At 43.9% G+C, this 19862-nt stretch overlaps 1 protein-coding gene across 1 annotated transcript in view; it reads left to right on the forward strand.

Moving 5' to 3' along the window:
• FBXO42 (F-box protein 42) overlaps nt 1–16906 on the forward strand; it is an 88213-nt gene extending 71307 nt beyond the window's left edge. Inside the window, exons 5-10 of the mRNA XM_046660639.1 lie at nt 4465–4618; nt 5411–5521; nt 10091–10187; nt 10672–10728; nt 11448–11564; nt 12059–16906. Of these exons, the coding sequence (XP_046516595.1) occupies nt 4465–4618; nt 5411–5521; nt 10091–10187; nt 10672–10728; nt 11448–11564; nt 12059–13165 (1643 nt within the window). The 3' untranslated portion in view covers nt 13166–16906. The remainder of the gene's footprint in view (nt 1–4464; nt 4619–5410; nt 5522–10090; nt 10188–10671; nt 10729–11447; nt 11565–12058) is intronic.
• Nucleotides 16907–19862: the final 2956 nt, after the last annotated feature.

Genomic DNA, 19862 nt, shown 5'->3' on the forward strand with positions numbered 1-19862 from the left:
ATATACAACTATGTACTGGGGGATTTGAGGAGAAGAAGGAAAAATTTAAAAACAAGAATAAAAATAAATTTTTAAGAATCCAGTCTTCCTGGATTGGCATCCTGGCTCTGCCACTTATTAGTTCTGTGACCTTGGGCAAGTTATTTAAATGAGCTGTGCCTCAGTATTCTCATCTGTAAAATGGAAATGAAACTAGTTTGGAAGGATTAAATTAGTTAATACATGCCAAGCACTTAGAAAGGTGCCTAGCATATAATAAATACTCAATAAATATTAGTCATCGTTAGTAATAGTAGCAGTAGTAATAGTTATAAGTAGCTGTAACTGTAATTTCACTTAAAAGTCGATAAAGTCACCCATCTCTCTCTACCACCTTCCCCACATCCCCTAAACATAGGCGCATGATTTATAAAGTTAAAATACTGTCTCTAAAGTAGTACTGTCAGTAGAACTTTCTGTAATGATGGAAATGTTCTATATCTGTACTTTCAATTCTGTAACCGCTAGTGACATGTGGCTAAATGGTGACTGTGTTGGACAGTGCAGATCTAAAGTGTAGTCCTCCATTGGGTTTGATTATGTATATCATTATGTTTTACCAACACTCTTTTTAATTCTGTGAATAGTTTTCCCCCTTAAGAGGTATGTATTCTTACACTACATTTGTAATCTCTTTGAACCCAGAACTGGTAAACATTGGTTTGCCTTGCCTCATAAAGTGTCAATAATTTATTTTAAAAGATGTTACAGGAAACACAGTACACATGAAAGAGCAAACCCAAGCTAGTCTTTTCATGTTAACCATTGTTTTTTGTTTCCAAGTCACGTTCAGTGTATTTGACTTACCTTTCTGGGACTTGAGATGACTTCCGTTTCATAGCATCTACTCTCAGTTATAATTTTATTTCTGTTGTACTTTCTTGAGTTAAATAGTTATTCTGCCAGAAGTGCTCTAACAGTATACTGATAGTTAAATATGCCCACCAGTTTAGTTCTGTTCCCAGAAAGTTTGTGCCGTGTAGTTAGTTGTGCTGTCAGATGTCCATGGCTCATTGACCTGGTATTAACCCCTTATTAACTTACTTTAACAACAGTGGTAACAATGCCAGGCACTGTTCTAAGTGCATTGAAAGTTGTTTAATCTTCACAGCCACCCTGTGAGGCAGGTGCTGTTCTTATTCCGTTTTATAGATTTGGAAACTAAGGCAGAGAGATCTATCTGGCAACTGGTGTGAATTTCACAGCTAGTTACGTGGCAGGACTGGAATCTGACTCGAGGCACACTCACTTCAGAGCCTCTGCTCTTAACCCTGGTTCTTTGGTGTTAAACCCTTGGTGCTAATTGCATTTTGGGATTCAGAATTTTTCATCTTTTAGGTTGGAGTATGATTCATATGCCTTCATAATACCTCTGATGGAGTCTGAAGCAGCACCCTGTAATCAAACTTCTTACTGTTCTTCAGCAGCACATATGATTTCTCACACTAAGCGGATTAAAGACTATATGTAGCCTCATCTTTTCAGGTCAAGTTTTGTTGCCAAATGAGTTTTTAAAAAGTTGGGTTTTCAAAACTGTGAGGATTTGGAAGTTTGAATAAGGGATTGAGAATGTATGCTGCATATGGCCTCTCATAGAGGCCTTCATCAAATGGAGCAAGTGTAGGTGAGGTGCAGGAAAAGAGAGTTGCATTGGAGTCATATTTCTCATTTTTTTTTTTTTTAAGATTTTATTTTTTTCCTTTTTCTCCCCAAAGCCCCCTGGTACATAGTTGTATATTCTTCGTTGTGGGTCCTTCTAGTTGTGGCATGTGGGACGCCGCCTCAGCGTGGTTTGATGAGCAGTGCCATGTCCGCGCCCAGGATTCGAACCAACAAAACACTGGGCCGCCTGCAGCGGAGCGCGCGAACTTAACCACTCGGCCATGGGGCCAGCCCCCATATTTCTCATTTTTAACAACTGAAATAGCTTTATTTTTTCTCATCACAATGATCAAGTATCACTTTTTGCAAAGTTCAGCCAATACATAAAGTTTTTTATAGAGAAGAAAATGAAAATCATCTGTAATATTACCATTCAGAGAGATCAACTATTACTGACCTTCTAAACTGTCTTGTATGTGTAATGAACACATACAGGAAAATAGATTATTTTAAGTGGGCTCAGTTTGCTTAGATTCAAATTCCTTCTCTGCCACTAATTGAATATGTGGCTTTGGGGAAATTAACCACACTGTCCCTCACTTTCTTTATCTGGACAATGGGGATTACAATAGTGCCTGCCTCCTTGGGTAAGTGAATCGATTATGCATAAAACACTTAGAACAGTGCCGGGAACATAATGCCCATCAACTGTTAGCTATTGTTATTTCATGTTTCGTTGCTTGCTACTTTCAGTGTTCACTTGCTAGAGCATGGGCATTGTTCTAAGATAAATAAAGAGCCACATAATTTTTAATTACCACATAGTATTCTTTTATATGGATATTCCTTGATCTCTTTAAACGCTGAAAATGAGCATCCTTGTCTCTATTTCTTTTTTCAATGCCCAGCTATTTCGTTAGATTAATCCCTAGAAATGGAATTGCTATTCAAAGCATATGCACTTAAATTTTTTTGATATGAATTGCCCAGTTCACATTAAAAGTTTTGTTTTTGTTTGTTTCTGTGTTTCACTATTTTGGAGACCCTTGGTCTGTTTCTTCACTTTATACGCTTGATTTTAAAAGCCAGGATTTCTAGTATCTCAAATCCAAATCCAAATTTCAGTCTAGAAGGTTTTAAGTTACTACGCTGCCCAAGTCTATTGCTTATTTTATTTGCTTTTTCCAGCTTTTTCACAGTACTTATGAGTTCCAGGATAGGGGCAAGAACTTGAAGCTTTTGTTCAGTATTTCACAAATTAAATCATTCTGGGGTAACACTAGCATTTTAACTAGACCCATTATATTAGTTAGATTTTCTAGTTGGACTAGGAAGCTTCCTCCTAGGAAGGCAAAAGTTTTTAACCAGAGATCACGAGACTCTATGAAGGACAACAGATCATGAGTAGCCGTCTTAGTCATGATTCCTGTGGGTTATGAGGGTAGCAAGAACTAATTCGTGTAATACTGAAGCCAGTGTCTCTGCGCTGCTGATTGACACAAGAAGTGTTCCTAGAGAAGGCTCATTTCTGTGGCCAGATCCTGTCTGGATTGATGTCTGTTCTCTTGGGAAGGTCTTCAGAATAGCTGATGCCACAAGGTGTTCTTAGATGCTCACTCCGTGTTCTGAGGACTGCTACCTTCTCAGTAAATCATGCTGAGTTACTCTTAAGTTGGATCCCAAGGAAGACAGTCCTCTGCTCCACCACAAGACTTTGTAATCGACGCCATTAAAGCAGTCTGAGCTTTTCAAACCACGTTGCCAGAACCCCTTTCAGAAGGGGGCGGCCAAGCTCTCTACTTAAATTGGAGCGCCTCAGCTGCTATCAGGTTAATACACTGTTTGAATTCCTTCTACTTAAGATTTCCTTTGAAAAATGGATCCTGCAGCTTTAATAACAACAACAAAATTCTTTTTAATATTCCAATATTTACTGATAACCGGATATTGAGACAAATTACTTCAGTCTTGAGCAAGCTAAAGATGGCGTGCGGCGTAAGGGATTGGGAGAAATAGCAATTGTTGTTTCAAAGACAAAAAGCTCTGAAAAATTATGCTCTTATGGGACATTTGTTATCCCTAAAGTTTTCCAGCATAAGCCAAGTTTCTGTTTCAAAATTTGGTCATCATGGCTCAGAGATCCAGCCTGAAGGGCCTTAGTAGCCACTCTTGGTGTAAGGCGTGCAGTTTTGTTGGAATACCTTCATACCGAGCCTTCAGAGTCTACTCCCATTTGTGCTGGAGAAGCCTGTACCGAGGGGCCTAGAGGTGCTTGTGTTAACGTTTGACTCAGGGCAAACGAGAACCGCATTCTGCCTCCTTTTTAACCTGTATTTGGTAGCCGCTGTTGTTTTTATGTTGTATCCATTTATCTAGCCTCTATATATTCTCCTCCTTGGACCCCTTACATTCTTTACTTTGTGATCTCTGTTAAGCTTATTAAAGGAATGAGCAGAAAGTCAGCAAATAGCCCCTGCTTTGTGCGAGGCACTGTGCCTAGGAGCTTTGAATGTATTATTTAATAATGAAAACAGCCTTGTGAGGTAGGTACTCTCATCCCTGATTTCGGGTGAGCAAACTAAGCCTGAGAGAGGCTAAGTAACATTCCTCTAACTGAGATTTCTGTTTTAATTATAAAAGATGTATAAATGGGTGGTGGTTTTCTCTCAGACTTGGAAACCCAGTTTTGTCTCCCTCTTTCCCTTACGCGTTGCAGTATTGGTTCCCATTTTGTCACTCAGGGAAAAGTGATCTATAGACAGTGTACCTCTGGCTTGTTGTGAGACCCTGAATCTTAACTGTGCTGTTCGTGACTTCTCCCAGGGTCCTATCCTTCACCCAAAGCCGGAGCGACTCTGGTCGTGTACAAGGACCTGCTGGTGCTGTTTGGTGGCTGGACGCGGCCAAGCCCTTATCCCCTACACCAACCAGAGAGATTCTTTGATGAAATACACACTTACTCACCCTCTAAAAACTGGTAAGCCACAAAGATCCGTTCAATCTGGAATAAAAGATTTTAAATGAATGGATTCCTTATCTTTTTTTGTGTCCGGGAATCTCCTTGAGAATTTGATGAAAGCTCTGGACTCTTCCCAGAAAAAGAATCTTACATGGGCACAGGTTTTGCCTGCAGTTTCAGAGGGTTTACAGGACCCCCTTAACACCTAAAGTTAAGAACCCTTCTTCCAAAGAGAAAAAGTAGAAGAGATTTATTCCTCTTCCAAGAAAAATGAATGAGCCAATTGAAGAAGAGGGAGCTCTTCAGCCTTGGCTGCCAATTCCCCAGGAGTGCCATGGAGCCAGATGATCCTTACGCTCTGCTGTGTCCCCCACACTCACTCCCAGTTGTTTTTCAACCATGTCTTTTTTAAATGATGGTAACCTGTTTCTTGGAATGGACTCTTTAGTACAGGGCTCTTGGTAGCTGCTACTGATCAGGACTGTAGAAAGAAGTGGCAGGTGGTACTCCTTCAGCAAACTAGGCTGAAGCAGCCAGGGGACTGTGATGGAGTCCCTTATCATTGTCTTCTCATCCCCACACTCTACCTCCAAGCCATACACATTGAGAACTTGAAAGTGAACATAACTTTTGCAGGTTTGTAGGAAAGGCATAAATACCTTGTACCATCCTCCATTTATTATCCTCATACTTGAGGTGATAGGACTGTCATTTTAAATGGATGCCTACTTACTGTTTTCCACCTTGAACACATAAGACCAGAAGCAGACAGTGCTGACTTCTTGGCTTCCTCTTGTCTTTTTATATTAGGTGGAACTGCATCGTGACGACTCATGGGCCACCCCCCATGGCCGGCCATTCCTCCTGTGTGATAGATGATAAAATGATTGTCTTTGGTGGCTCCTTAGGATCCCGGCAAATGTAAGTATATTTGCTTCGCTCCCTATCAACCTGAAAATAAATACCCCTGGGAATAAAGGTCAGAAAAGTGAACTAGTCAGGGTTAGTGTTCTGGAACATGGTTCTAATTAACCCAGTTACAGTCACGCACCGAATAATGTCATTTCAGTCAGTGATGGACCATGTATGTGACGGTGGTCCCATAAGATTATAATGGAGCGGGAAAATTCCTGCCGCCTAGGGACATCATAGTGCAACGTGTGTTACTCACATGTTCATGGTGATGCTGGTGTAAACAAACCTTTGCTACCAGTCATATAAAAGTATAGCACATACAATTATGTACAGTACATAATACTTGATAATAATAATAAAAACCATGTTACTGGTTTATGTATTTACTATACTATACTTTTTGTCATTATTTTAGAGTGTGGTCTTCCTACTTATAAAAAAAATGTTTACTGTAAAACTCTATGCTATGTTATGCCGGCAGCAGCCTCCTACATTTCGTGTTTACTCTGTCTCTTGATTACATCATTTTCTCTTGTGTCTGATTTAATGTTGTGTTGTTTTGTGCATCATGGTCCCTAAGCGTGTAAAATCCACTGTTGATGTTGTCAGTAAGAGGCCACACTGAACGGTTGACCTGGAAACGAAATTAAAAGTGATTGTGGACTACAAAGGTGGAAAGTCACTGATGGTTATTGCTCACCAGTCAGGCATGTCCCATTCCACCATAGCTATGATTTTGAAGAACAAGAACAAAGCGACGGAAGCTGTTAAAGGATCTGCTTCATTGAAGGCAACAAGACTAACAAAAATTTGAGAAGGGCCTATATCAGACATGGAAAAATTTGTAATGACAGAACTTGAAGACCAGACACAGAAGTATATTCCTCTCAGCACCATGACAGTCATGGCCAAAGTAAGAAGTTTGTTTGTGATGTTCAAAGAAAAGGTTGGATCATACTATGATGTTGAATTTACTGCTAGCTCTGGGTGATTTAAATGATTCAAGAATTGTTATTCATTGCATAATGTGAAAGTGAGTGGTGAATCTGTGAATGCTTTTGTGAAGGCAGCTGAAGAATTTTTGGAAACTCTAGATAAGCTGATTCTAGAGGAAAATTACTTGCCAGAACAGATACTCAGTGTGGATGAAACCTTCCTATTCTGGAAACAGATGCCTGAAAGGACTTTCATCCATAAGCAGGCCAACTCAATGCCGGGTTTCAAGGCTAAGGACAGAATAACAGTCTTGTTTTGGGGGCAATGTTCCAGGCTACAAATTGGAACCCTTTGTGATCAGGCACAATGAGAACTCTAGGGCCTTCAAGCATACCAGTAAGCACACAATGCGAGTGTACTACAGAAGTAATAAGAAATGATGGATGACCCAATTCCTCTTCCAAGATGCCCTCCTGAATTGCTGTGCCAGCAAAATGGAGAAGTACTGTTTTGAGAATAACATACCTTTCAGGATTTTGCTTATTGTTGTTAATGCTCCCGGATATCCTCCTTTTTATTGGCAGTCTTCATCCTAACATCGCAGCGGTGTTTCTCCCTCCAAATGCCACCTCTGTGATCTAACCAATGGATCAAGAAGTTGTAGCAGCTTTTGAGGCCTAGTGCCTGAGGAGGACCTATTGCTGCGACTGGGGAAGACACTGATACAATTCTGGAAGGATTACAACATGTATGACTGCATCAAGAACCTCTCTTGGACTTAGGGTGATGTCACCAAGGAGTGCATGAATGGCATCTGGAAGAAGAAACACAAGAGGTTTGTCCATGACTTCAAAGGATTTGGCAAGGATGGGGAAGATGAGGAAGATGCAAAAACCAACAAGGCTGTAGTTGAGATGGCAAGCAACTTTAACCTGGGTGTGGATGAGCATGGCCCCGAGGAGCTCCTAGAGGTCGTTCCTGAGGAATTGGCTAAAGACGCATTGTTGGAATAGGAACAGGAATGCATAGATGAAGACGCAGCAAGAGGAAAGGAAACCACAGGAGAAGAAAAAAAAGAGCCCCCAAGCAAATACACAGTGAAGGGTTTAGCAGAAGCTTTTGCAGCCCTCACAAGCTTCTTAAAAAGTTTGAAAACATTGACCTGAACACCAAAAGGTTTTCATTAATAGAGAGGAATGTTCATGGTGCGTTATCTGCTTATAAGCAAATCTTTGATGAAGAAAAGAAACAAACCAAACCACCATATATGGATTTCTGAAAAGAGTGACACCTCCTCAAGAAGAGCATCAGGGAGCTGGCCCTATGGCAGAGGGGTTGAGTTTGCGCGCTGCCCTTCAGCGGCTCAGGGTTTTGCCGGTTCGGATCTTGGGTGCGTACCTAGCAGCGCTCATTAAGCCATGCTGAGGCGGCGTCCCGCATAGCACAACTACAAGGACCTACAACTAGAATATACAACTGTGTACTGGGGGGCTTTGGGGAGAAGAAAAAGAAGGGGAAAAAAAAAAGAAGATTGGCAACAGATACTATCTCAGGTGCCAATCTTTAAAAAAAAAAAAAGAAGAGCCTCAGGCAGGTCCTTCAGGAGGTATTCCAGGAGAAGGTGGTGTTATCATCAGGAGATGGCGGCTCCATGCGTGTTGTCACCCCTGAAGACCTTCCATTGAGACAAGATGTGGAGGTGGAAGACAGTGATACTGATGATCCTGACCCTGTGTAGGCCTAAGCTAATGTGTGTTTGTGTCTCAGTTTTTAATAAAAAAATTTTAAAAGTAGAATAATTAAATAAATATAGAAAAAAGCTTATAGAATAAGGATAGAAAGAAAGAAAATATTTTTTGTACAACTCTACAATGTGTTTATGTTTTAAGCTAAGTGTTATTACAAAAGAGTCAAAAATTTTGTTTATAAAGTAAAAAGTTATAGTAAGGTGAATTTATCGTTGAAGAAAGAAATTTTTTAATAAATGTAGTGTAGCCTAAGTGTACGGTATGTATAAGTCTGCAGCAGGGTACAGTAATGCATTGGGCCTTCACAGTCACTCACTGATCCACACAGAGCAACTTCCAGTCTGCAAGGTCCATTCATGGTAAGTGCCCGAACAGGTGTACCATTTTTTGTCTTTTATACTCTATTTTTACTGTACCTTTTCAATGTTTAGATATGTTTAGATATATAAATACTTACCCTTGTGTTAAACTTGCCTACAGTATTCAGTACCGTAACGTGTTTTACAGGTTTGTAGCCTAGGAGCAATAGGCTATATACCATATAGCCTCGGTGTATAGTAGGCTATACCATCTCTGTTTGTGTAAACACACTCTAAGATGTTCACGTCACGGCGAAATCACATAACGACACATTTCTCAGAACATATCCTCGTCATTAAGCAGTACACAGCTATCTCACCCTAGCATTCCATTTTTTGATCCCCTAGTCACAGACCAATAAGTTGAAAAACTTGCTCCATAAAATCAGGGCTATGTAGAATTTCTTTTTGTTTGGTATGGAGTCTATCAGTGGGATCAGATTCTGATGGAGCCACCACCTTGTCTGTTTCTACCTGCGCCTACAGAAGGTTACCTTCCCAGAAGCTCAGAGTGTTTTTGCTTGCTCTCCTTTATGGCCCAGCTCGTGTCCTTTGGAGCTTTAGAGGAGAGAGGTAGATTAACAGGACAAGTGGAAATGGTTCACTCTCCAAATGAGATGGGCTGGGGGAGTGGGTAGGAGCAAGGAAATTGTGTCAGATCTGACACACTTCTTTGAGGCTGTTCTCCCTACCCACTGTCCTCTCCACCTCTGGCCTGCTCAGGCCAAAGAGTCCAGAGCCAGAGCAGTCCATCTGAATCACTGTCTATCTAATTCAGTAGTAATAGTGTAGTGGTGGTCATTTCCCCTGTGTTCTGAAATGGAAGTTGATGAGCTGTCAGCAATAAAACCCTTCCAGACCCAACCCTGTTCTCTCTCAGGGTACTGTCCATCTTCCTATTTTCAGACAGTTGTGGGAGAGACTATGTAACTCCCCTTCTGTTGAGAAGGGTTTAGGGCTTAAAGTATTGGAGATCTTATTCCTGCGTTTCTAAGGTCTCTGAATGACCTTAGAGAAGGGACCATAAAATAGAGACTGCCATCAAGCAGTCTATGCTTGCCATACTGGTCCCTTGAGGGTAAGAGGTGGCACTTTGTCCTTGATAAAACTGCAGCTCTCATTAGCCATAGTGAAATTACTTTTTGTAGCCAGAATTGATAAATCTTTTATCTCCTGGATAATGATAGAACTACCTTTTGAATAACTTTTTTTGTCTTCCTTGTGATTTTTGCTTTTGAAAGACTATATTTTGACCAGTAGCTATTTCCTGCTATCACCAGTTAGCTCTTACTTTAGATATTAGTGTGTGGCCACAGATACGACTCAAATGAGGCCTATGGGTCAATGGAAAGAGCAAAGGTTTGAAAGTATTGAGATGGGTTCCAGGGAAAGGAGGGGAAGAAAAATATAGTTTAAGTTCTAGCTATGATCATGGCACTTTGCTGGGCATTTTTATAAATGTACCTTCATTTATATCAGCTCTGGTCCCCAGGGGCTCCCAACTCCTTCATCCTTATGTTCTTATCTTACAGGAGCAACGATGTCTGGGTCCTTGACCTTGAGCAGTGGGCATGGTCCAAGCCGAACATCTCCGGCCCTAGTCCTCATCCTCGAGGTGGCCAATCTCAGGTGCTCAGGAATTAAAATAACTATTCAGCAAACACTGTAGCATCTTTCAGTTAGGACAGGAGAGGGAGGAGGGAATCAGGTAAGATGCCAACGTGCACAAGCCAAAGAGAATTTATCGTTCTTTTTTGCTGGTATTTGTTTTTCAACTTCTAATGGGTTATATTTATTTCCAGTAGCTTTATATTATGCCTCTCTCGAAAGCGTTTACTTTGCTATTTCATTTCTCAAGAGAACCTTGCATTTTATGTGGTTGACACTCTCATGTTAATATTTGATCAACAAAGAATATATTCATTCAGATGAATCATCAGTAATTTGTTCACAGGAGTCAGAACTGATGTGGTTTTGGGAGAATGGAAAGTTTATGGTAACTAGAATACTCTCATGTGGGAGCTGGATAGGCTATTTTCATGTACCACTAAAGCATAGGAGGTCAGATAACTGTGTCTTTGTAGGTTTATTTTAAATTTCTTCCTCTCCCCAGATTGTCATAGATGATGCAACTATCTTAATCCTTGGAGGGTGTGGTGGTCCCAATGCTGTGAGTACTGCTGATGTGGCATTTCCATGCACATGCTGCTAAATGTTCAAAACTTGCTTCCCCTGTCTCATCTTGTAAGAATGTACAGACCATTTCCGTAGTACAGACCATTCCGTTTTCATTTAGAGAATTCCTTTTCCACTTTGGATGTAGTCTTTGCATTTCCTGGTCCTTTTCTCTGCTCTTTTTGGGGCACCGGGAGTGCTTTTAATCAGAGACATTTGTCTCCAGTATTCATATCTATATTCTTCCTACTCCCACTTCGTCTTTAGACTATAACGTTTGCTGCTATCATTTTTTCAAGGAGGAGTGGGACAGAAAAGCTGGTTGATAACTGCCAGAGTTCACATGGAATTTATTTAAGAATGCAGATTCAGAAAGTTATGGATATTATCTACCCTCTCCCCCGCCACCTCTCCATCCCCCTAATAAACGCACACATATAAAAAACATAGGCAAAATTCAAAACCACTTAAAATTGATTTATGGGTCATAAGCATAATTTCATGTGCCAGGGCAGTGGTAATATATGAATGAATGAATGAAGGTTTGAATGAATGAATAGCCAAAGATTTTGCTGTTCTTTCTGAAGAGCCCACACATTCTCTGAAGAGCCCACACACTCTCTAGACCAGACAGCACAGCTTTGAGATTCCAGCTGTGCATGTTTTTGTAACATGTATCACACCTGAGTCCTCTTGTCGGTCCTTCTCTTACAGCTGTTCAAGGATGCATGGTTGTTGCACATTCACTCAGGTCCCTGGGCCTGGCAGCCACTCAAGGTAGAAAACGAAGATCATGGGGCCCCAGAACTGTGGTGCCATCCAGCTTGCCGGGTAAGTGGAGAACTGACAGGCCAGCAGGAGGAGAGGTCCTAAACTGTAAAGCCAAATTAACTTTTCAGATTTCCAAGCAAATTTGTATGGAAATTGAAAACACCTAGATGTCGCAAAAGAGGTGGACATTTGGTCATTTCTCACATATGTGAGCCGCTAGATGGGAAAACTTATGCGGATCCCACTCATCCCTTCAGTGCCAGCTTTAAGCATCTCTTTGTCTATGAAACTTTCTTCAGGATCCCCTAAACAAAAACTGATTCTTCCCCCGACTCTACCCCTATTCTGTAGGCAAGACTCTAATGATAGCACAGGTCACACTATAGCAACAAATTGTTCCCACGTCTGTCTCCCCTCCTAGCCCAGAGGGCAGACTATATCAGTTTAATCTCTATATTTCGGTACCTACAAAATGCGTGCCACATCCCAGATCCTCATGATAAAATTTTGATGGCTGAATGATCAGAGCTAAACAGAGGTCTTGTGTCTTCCAGGTGGGGCAGTGTGTGGTGGTCTTCAGCCAGGCTCCTAGTGGGAGAGCCCCACTCAGCCCCAGTTTGAACTCTCGCCCTTCACCTATCAGTGCCACTCCTCCAGCCCTGGTTCCCGAAACCCGAGAGTACCGCTCTCAGTCTCCAGTGAGAAGTATGGATGAAGCTCCTTGTGTTAATGGCCGCTGGGGAACACTGAGGCCCAGAGCTCAAAGGCAGACCCCGTCAAGTTCCCGGGAAGGGAGCCTTTCCCCAGCCAGAGGAGATGGCTCTCCCCTCCTCAACGGTGGGAGCTTGTCTCCAGGAACAGCGGCTGTAGGCGGCCCTTCCTTGGACAGCCCGGTCCAGGCCATGTCTCCCAGCACCCCCTCTGCCACGGAAGGATGTGACCTAAAAAGGGGGCTTTCTTTGGGCCCCCGACGAGGGTCACTGCCAGACCAGAAAGACCTGCGATTAGGGGCAATAGATCTAGCTTGGGACCTGAAACCCAGTTCCAACATGGATGGTGTGGACAACAGGACAGTTGGGGGCAGTATGAGACACCCTCCTGAACAGACGAATGGTGTGCATACCCCACCACATGTGGCCAGTGCCCTTGCAGGAGCTGTCTCCCCAAGTGCCCTGCGTCGGAGCCTGGAAGCGATCAAAGCAATGTCATCCAAAGGCCCCTCAGCCTCTGCAGCACTAAGTCCTCCTCTGGGGTCTTCTCCAGGCTCCCCCGGGAGCCAGAACCTAAGCAGCGGAGAAACAGCGCCCGTTCCCCGCTCGGGGCCTGCCCAAGGAGATGGACATTCCTTACCTCCTATTGCCCGCCGTCTGGGCCACCACCCTCCACAGTCCTTAAATGTTGGCAAACCCTTGTACCAGAGTATGAACTGCAAGCCCATGCAGATGTATGTGCTGGACATTAAAGACACCAAGGAGAAGGGGCGGGTCAAATGGAAAGTGTTTAATAGCAGCTCTGTGGTCGGGCCCCCTGAAACCAGCCTGCATACAGTGGTGCAAGGCAGGGGTGAGCTCATCGTGTTTGGAGGGCTCATGGACAAGAAGCAGAATGTGAAGTACTATCCAAAAACAAACGCCTTGTACTTTGTGCGAGCAAAGAGATAATGTGTTCTAAATCCCTTTCCCTCTCTGTGGCTTTTAATTTGGAATTTTCCAGTGTGCAAGCATTTGGACTGAGAATTGGGAAAACAAAGGACAAAATTACTCCCATAAACCAAAACCCCAATTCCCAACCTCACTCACTCCAGGCTGGGATCAAATCTCCATTAAGAAAAAAGATTATATATAAACATATAAATATATATTATATAGCCAACTCTGTTTACAAAGAGGGAGAGATCTCCGTCCTGGTTCAGATAAAATTGTTGCTGTGTTTTAGCAGAGGCTGTGCTGCCTTTTTGTACTTTGCTGGTAACTAGACCAAGAATTTAGGGAACAGACTAACATCAGAACTTTCCTACAGAAACTGAAGAGCCCCCTGTAAATCTTTGTGTGGCCTTCTCGGAGTTAGAAAAAGAAAGGGCATGCATAAGATGCACAAGTAGAGGTTTCAGATTCACATCCTTCAGGTGCGGGCAAGGTAAAGTAACCTGTAGGAAATCGTTCTTCTCCTTCTAAAACCACAGAGGACCTGTGAAGACTTCTTTGTAGTAGTGCCCTGTGCTTGGCCCCATTCTGCCCTTGGTGACTGAGGAAAGTTACCCAACAAGGGATTTGTCTTCTGCGCCTGTGTGCCAGGATCATCGTGAAACAATGTTTATGCAGCTGTGCCTGCCCACCTAGTGTGCACTGGTCTTTTGAGTGCTCCCTCCACGTCTCTGAAAATGTTTTGGTGTCTGATTGTGGAATTTTCTGACAATCATATTTGGTTGCAAGTTGCCAAAAACCACATTTGTTCTTCTTTTCCTTCCCTTAAAACTTGATCCTCAGAGGCTGCCTTTTCATTTATAGACTGCTTTTCTTTCTTTTTTTTTTTAATGTATGTGGATTTTTTCTTTTTTTTAGGCCCTAAAACCTTTCTCACTTTCTGTTTCTTTTACAAAGCTCAAGTACCCAGAGAAATCTCTTAGAAATATTTCTGGAACCTTTCTCTGGGGGGCCAGTAGGGAATTCCAAGATGCCAGTATCATGAGAAGTCGTTGAAGCATCAAAAGATGCTGTTTTTTTCCATATGGGCCGCTTTTTACTTTCAAAGCCCATTGGGCACACCCATCTATATTTGTAGAATGTGGAAATTGATCTTAGAAGGGAATCCCAATAACAGTTCCTTCTAGAAATGATTTTTGCCCCTGTCATGACATGCATTTCTCTGCCTGGCTGTTGAGTGGTGATTGCTTGGCCTCTGATGCATGGCTGACCTTGGGAGCAGCTCCTTCATTGTGACTGTCTTGTTCACATGCCACCCAAACAAGGCTTGGGTTTTTACTTTCACGTCATTTCTGAGATAAGGTGCAACCAACTAGAGCATTTCTTTGGTTGATACGGGAAGTTACAAATTACCAGTCTCTAACCCATGGCCTGGACATAGGAGATGTTGGCACCACATAAATGTGGATGTTTGGTTATTTCTTATCAGTGGAAAGAGGATTTTTATTTTGCCTTTAGGATTTAAATTTCAAAGCATTGCATTTTCCATCCTCACACTCCCCTTTGTCTTGTTAACATTTCCCAAGCAAAGCCTGCTGCAGCTGACCCTGGGTCCTGGCATTCACTCAGCACTTAGCAGTCTGTCTGATAAGTGTGTTTTCTCCTGTTACATCATGTTGAATCCTTTCCCCTAGCCATTAGCTTTTACAATGTGGTCTTGGAAGAGCCCCCCTGGTGCCAAGCCCAGGGAAAGGCCAGCTCACAGGGAGGGATATGTATTCCAGAAGCTTCTCTGTGTTCCCTTAGATGAGGAAACTACCATATGCCTACGTACTGTGGTGTCCAGCTGCTTGTAGCTCAGCACTTCGCTTTCCAGACTCCCTGCTCTGGGGCTTTTGCAGCCCTTCTTTGGCAAAGACTGTTAGATCATATGGGATCCTTATTTACAAGAGAAAGCTAGCCTAGAAGATAAGCAATTTTGGCATTATTGCTGCTGCTGAACGTTGTTTATGACATTGCACTTGTGCATGAACAGTGCTTCCAAATTCAGTTCCTATTTAAATAGAAAGTATTTGGAAGCCTGAAAGTTCAGAATCTCAACTTTGTAATCTTTCCCTTTGTCCTGTGGCCTTCCTAAGCCAGCTGTTAGCTTGTTGATTCCTTCTACTTTCCCCAGGTAGGCAGGCATTGAGATGCTGGTTCTCCTAGAAAGTACCCCAGCTCCCTGGAACTCCCTGGCACCCCAGTGTTACCCACACCCCTCAGAACCGGACTGTCTGTTTCCAGCTGTTGAAGGAAAATCTGCCTCGTCTGCACCCAGTGGTGTTCGTCGTGGTGGCTCCTGGGCACTGTGGGCATATACACCTTGGGAGAGCAACTCAACACAGTCAAGGCGATCGTCTCCTCAGGCCACGTGCAGGGGAACTTCAGATGTCTCAGCTGAGTGACTATTTCCACAGCGCCGTGGATGCTTCAGTTGGATCAGATTTAACCGCAGCTCCAGTTTTGACATGATGCCAATTTTGTCTTAAAATTCGCTGAGAAAAATGAGACAGAATTTTTTTTTTAACCCTCCAGGAGCACCTAAAGCAAATATTTATCAGTATTTAAGTATTTAAAATACATTTTGTTTCTACTTGAAGCTTTAACCCCTTCCATTCCTGCAAGTGTGCCTTTGAGAGCCCCTATGTCGAATTGACTTCATTGGCCACCTCGTTGACCTCGTGAGAATTTTAGTCTCTTCCTACCCTCTTGGACAGAGCTTCCGCTTTTCTTATTTTGCAGGCTGTGCGGCAGAGAGGCTTCTGTATTTTCGTTCATATTCTCACCCTTCTACACTTGGGTGGTGGGCTCCATGATCCCCCCCACACACACATTTTGGGAGCACAAATTAGACGGGGAAACAAGCTTAAGTTTAGTTGTAAGGCAATACTGGGCTTACTTTCCTCCCAGCCCTCTGCGGATTGATTTTGATTTTAATGTTTGAGTTTTATATGAAGAGCTGAAACCATGAACTATTTAGGAACTGTGTTGGAACTCTTTAAAATAAAGGAAAGAAGAGGAGGAAGAAAGAAAACCAACGTAAGAAGTCTTGTCTTTGGGGGACAGAATGCCGCCAGCTGACGGAGAACAAAGGGGCGCTTCCCTTTCCTTTCACTCTGTCTTTCTGGGTTTCCTTCTGCTCTGCTGCTTTTCTTCCCCTTAAAGGTGATATTCCTGGTTGGTTTGTCTGTTTGTCCTTGTCTGTGTGGCGATCCTGGCATGGTGATGTGCTCTGCTTTGCATTATCTGTGGTCTCTTACCAGCACACAAGTCAGGGGGAGGATCTGAACACCCAGGGGCAAGGAAGCTGAACTGCAAGGCCTGCGTCCCGGTGCAGCCTCCCCACGAACTGCAGGAGGCATGTTCTGCATGGTCACCAGTAAGTGGCTCCCTCTCACCAGGTTCATTGTCAAATGAAAGCAACCCTTAAGCATTGGCTCCATCTGTACTCTCTCTCCCCGCTCTGCTCCCCTCCCACCAACCAGGGTTCATGTCAGGGCACACCCATTGTGCCCTGGCGAAGCTGGTGCTGTGAGTGATGTTTTCCATACGACTCGGGGGTCCCGGGTGGCTTACCCTGAGATGATCATTTTAGGCACATAAGTGTAGGAATGAAAAGTGGATTTGATTTCATTGATATTTAAATCTGTCAATTTCGTTTTTTGTTAATGTTTTCCCTTGATGACTTTTTAGCAATTTAACAAATAAAACAAAATGGACAGAATTGTCTTACTGTTTTATTAGTAGAAAAGAAAGAAAACTGTGATGGTATTCAGTTGAGGTTGGAAGCAAAGTAGTTGGAAAGCTATTCCTTCTCCTCTAGGAGGGTTGTGCTTTCGGGTAGAGGTGGAGAGTTGCCCTTCCCTGAGGACAGTGCCGTTTAATAGTGAAGCAGCTCTCTCCATCATGCTTGAAGGACTCAGTGTTTCAGAGCCTCAGTACCACCTTGCAGTAGAGACACAGGAGAGGTGAAGAGCTTAGAGGAGAGGCCCAGGGGCCAGGAGACATCCATGCCATCACTGGTCTCCTAAGCAAAGATGAAGATACAGGGCCCCAGGCTCTTGAAACAGCATAGCAAATGGTGGTTGAGAACACAAGCCTGAAGTCCTAGTGGCCTGTGATCTAATCCTGCCGCCTTCTGCTTACACTTAACTTTGGGTGCAAGTTTCCTCACCTATAGAGTTGTTCCTGTCTTACAGGATCATGAGGATTAATTGAAGTTGTGTATGAAAAGCACTAGCACAGTGCCTGGCACATAGTGCTCAATTGATGGTGGCTGTTATTCATACTTAGCGCTCGAAGAAGATATGGGGTCTTGTAGGAAAGGGCTGGACTCAGTGTGTAAATTGTTTTAAGCATGCCAATCTAAGGATTGTGCTTGTTCTCAGTTGTCTAGGTCATCTTTTAGACGTCGCCATGAGAACCTCTGAGGCTATTGCCTCCTGAGAGTAATAAGTAGCATCTGCTGCCATAGGTCGAGTCAGAATTGGCTCAGTTGTCTAGTCTCCCTTTTGGACTTTATTCTTTGGTTTGCCAGTTGAATTCAGCCTCTGGCACATAATGTATTCTTCTGCCTGGATTCAGAGGCACACTCAGTTGGCTTCCACTGCGGAAATGTCAGTTAGGGGCTGATGACATGACTCTGCCCACCCGTGTTGGGGCCTGGGAAGAGCCAGGCACCATGAGGGTAGGGACTACAGCCCTGGAGCCACTTGCTGAGTATGTGCCAGTTTTTTATACCCCTGAGTGTTTGTGTCAAGCACTGTTAATTCTTTTCATTCAGTACATACTAACTATCAGCCTTGTCGCTGGCTCAGGTGCTGTAAGCCTGCAGCTCTTATCCTATCTGCACGTTTGTTTTCCAAGGCTGCAGGATGAAACTTTTCCATTTGTAACAACATGTGATCTGATGCTTTCTATGCTGTTTACTCTACTTTGAGGCACATAACAAACCAGAGGGTGGCGTGAGGAAGGGCCTTGGGTGCAAAGGGCCTAGCACTAGGTGTTGGCAGCTACTGAGATGGTGGTGGTAGGAGTAGAATGGTTGTTTTGATTGCTTCCACAGTTGCCCTTATGGAAGGGTTGCACTTGCTTCTTGTGGATCTGTTGGTCTGAACAAGGTCCAGTGGGTAGAAGCTCTAGGGAAGAGATTCCAGGGTCATTGGGAAGAACTTTGTTCTGGTCAGAGCTCTGTGTAGTGGGTGGAACCAGTTTGGCATCATTGGAGGAATTCAAGCATTGCCTGGATAGTCAGTCTGTGGGATGCTATAGAGGAGATGATGTTGGGTGAACAGAGTGCCAATGGTAATTGGTGGTCCTGGGGAAGTCCCCACATGCCCAGCCTTCATGGCAGGTCAGTCCCATAAGGCTCCCTGACTGCATCCTAATTCAGTCTCTCATGCCAGAGACTATGGACAGCCTCTGATGAGCATGTTCCTCTTGCTCTGAAAGAGATCAGAACATGAAGACAGCAATGTGGTCGGCCCCGGGTCAGAGGATGTGTGGGAGCAAAGAAGGGGGAACTTGGCTGATAATGTTGAGGAGAACACAGCTCAAAGAAGACGCATGACTCACCCAAGGCCTTGCAGGAGTCGGCAGCCACTGCCTTCCCGTGTAGGCCTAGCACCATGCTCCCTGGCCACTCCCCCGGGTACTGAAGGGCCACATTTGGGTCAAAATTACAGCACCTGGCCAGGGAACGGGCAGCTCCACACTGTCCTTTCTCCTTCCTGGGTCTTTGCAATCTTATCCAGCTGGCTCTGTGAGGAGGCAGTGCAGGAATCATCAACTCAGACAAGAAGACCAAGGCCTTGCACATACCACTACCCCGAGCAAGCTCCTCAGCCGCCTGCCTCATATCACCCTAATCCAGGGAACCCGGGGAAGCCCAGGCTCTGAGCATCGTTGGGTCAGGCAGGACAAGAGGCATCACCCTGAAATCTTGCAGGCTGGCCTGCTTTTAGTGCTGCCACATGTGACTGCAGTGTGCCCTTGCTTCTCTGTGCCTCTCACCACCTGCAGGCAGAGGGGAGCATCCCCAGCTAAGGTCTGCCTTCTGCTCTTCTCCTTAGAGTATACCACTGACAAAAGCGGTTCAGCATTCTTGTGGATTCTTGGTGAGGTAATGATTTTACCATTGTTGGAAGTGTTCAGGCAGAGACTAATCATTTGCATGGGAGGGGATGACAGAGTTGATTTATGCATCAGATAAGAATGGGATCAAGGGACCCCTACATGCCCTTTCAACTCTCGAGAAGTGGTTCTGTGGACTCAGAAAGGACTTCCTAAAGAGGCTGCAGGACAGGGACATAGGCACGGACTTTAGACCAAAGGAAAGACCTTGGTCCAAAAGATGGCCCTGTCACTTTGAGCTGGGGCAAGTCATCCACCTCTCTGAGCCTCAGTTTTATCACTAAAAAGCAATGATGCCTCACAAGTTAGCAATTTAGCTGGAACCAGCAGCCAGCCTATGGAGTGGGTGTGATTCCCCAAAAGACCACGTGGGGGCACCCTGTGAAAGGTTTTGAGTCCTGGGCGCTCTATCAGAGGCAGTCTTGAGAAGGAAACTGAATGAGGTGGAGGAGAAAAATTACCCGTTTCTCTCCTGCCTCTGTTGGTAAAGCCTGGGAAGGACCCCTTTTCTGGCCTCTGCCATGCTTCTGAGCACCATCAG

This window comes from Equus quagga, chromosome 5 (assembly GCF_021613505.1).
Source record: "Equus quagga isolate Etosha38 chromosome 5, UCLA_HA_Equagga_1.0, whole genome shotgun sequence".
In the NCBI taxonomy this organism is placed as follows: domain Eukaryota; kingdom Metazoa; phylum Chordata; class Mammalia; order Perissodactyla; family Equidae; genus Equus; species Equus quagga.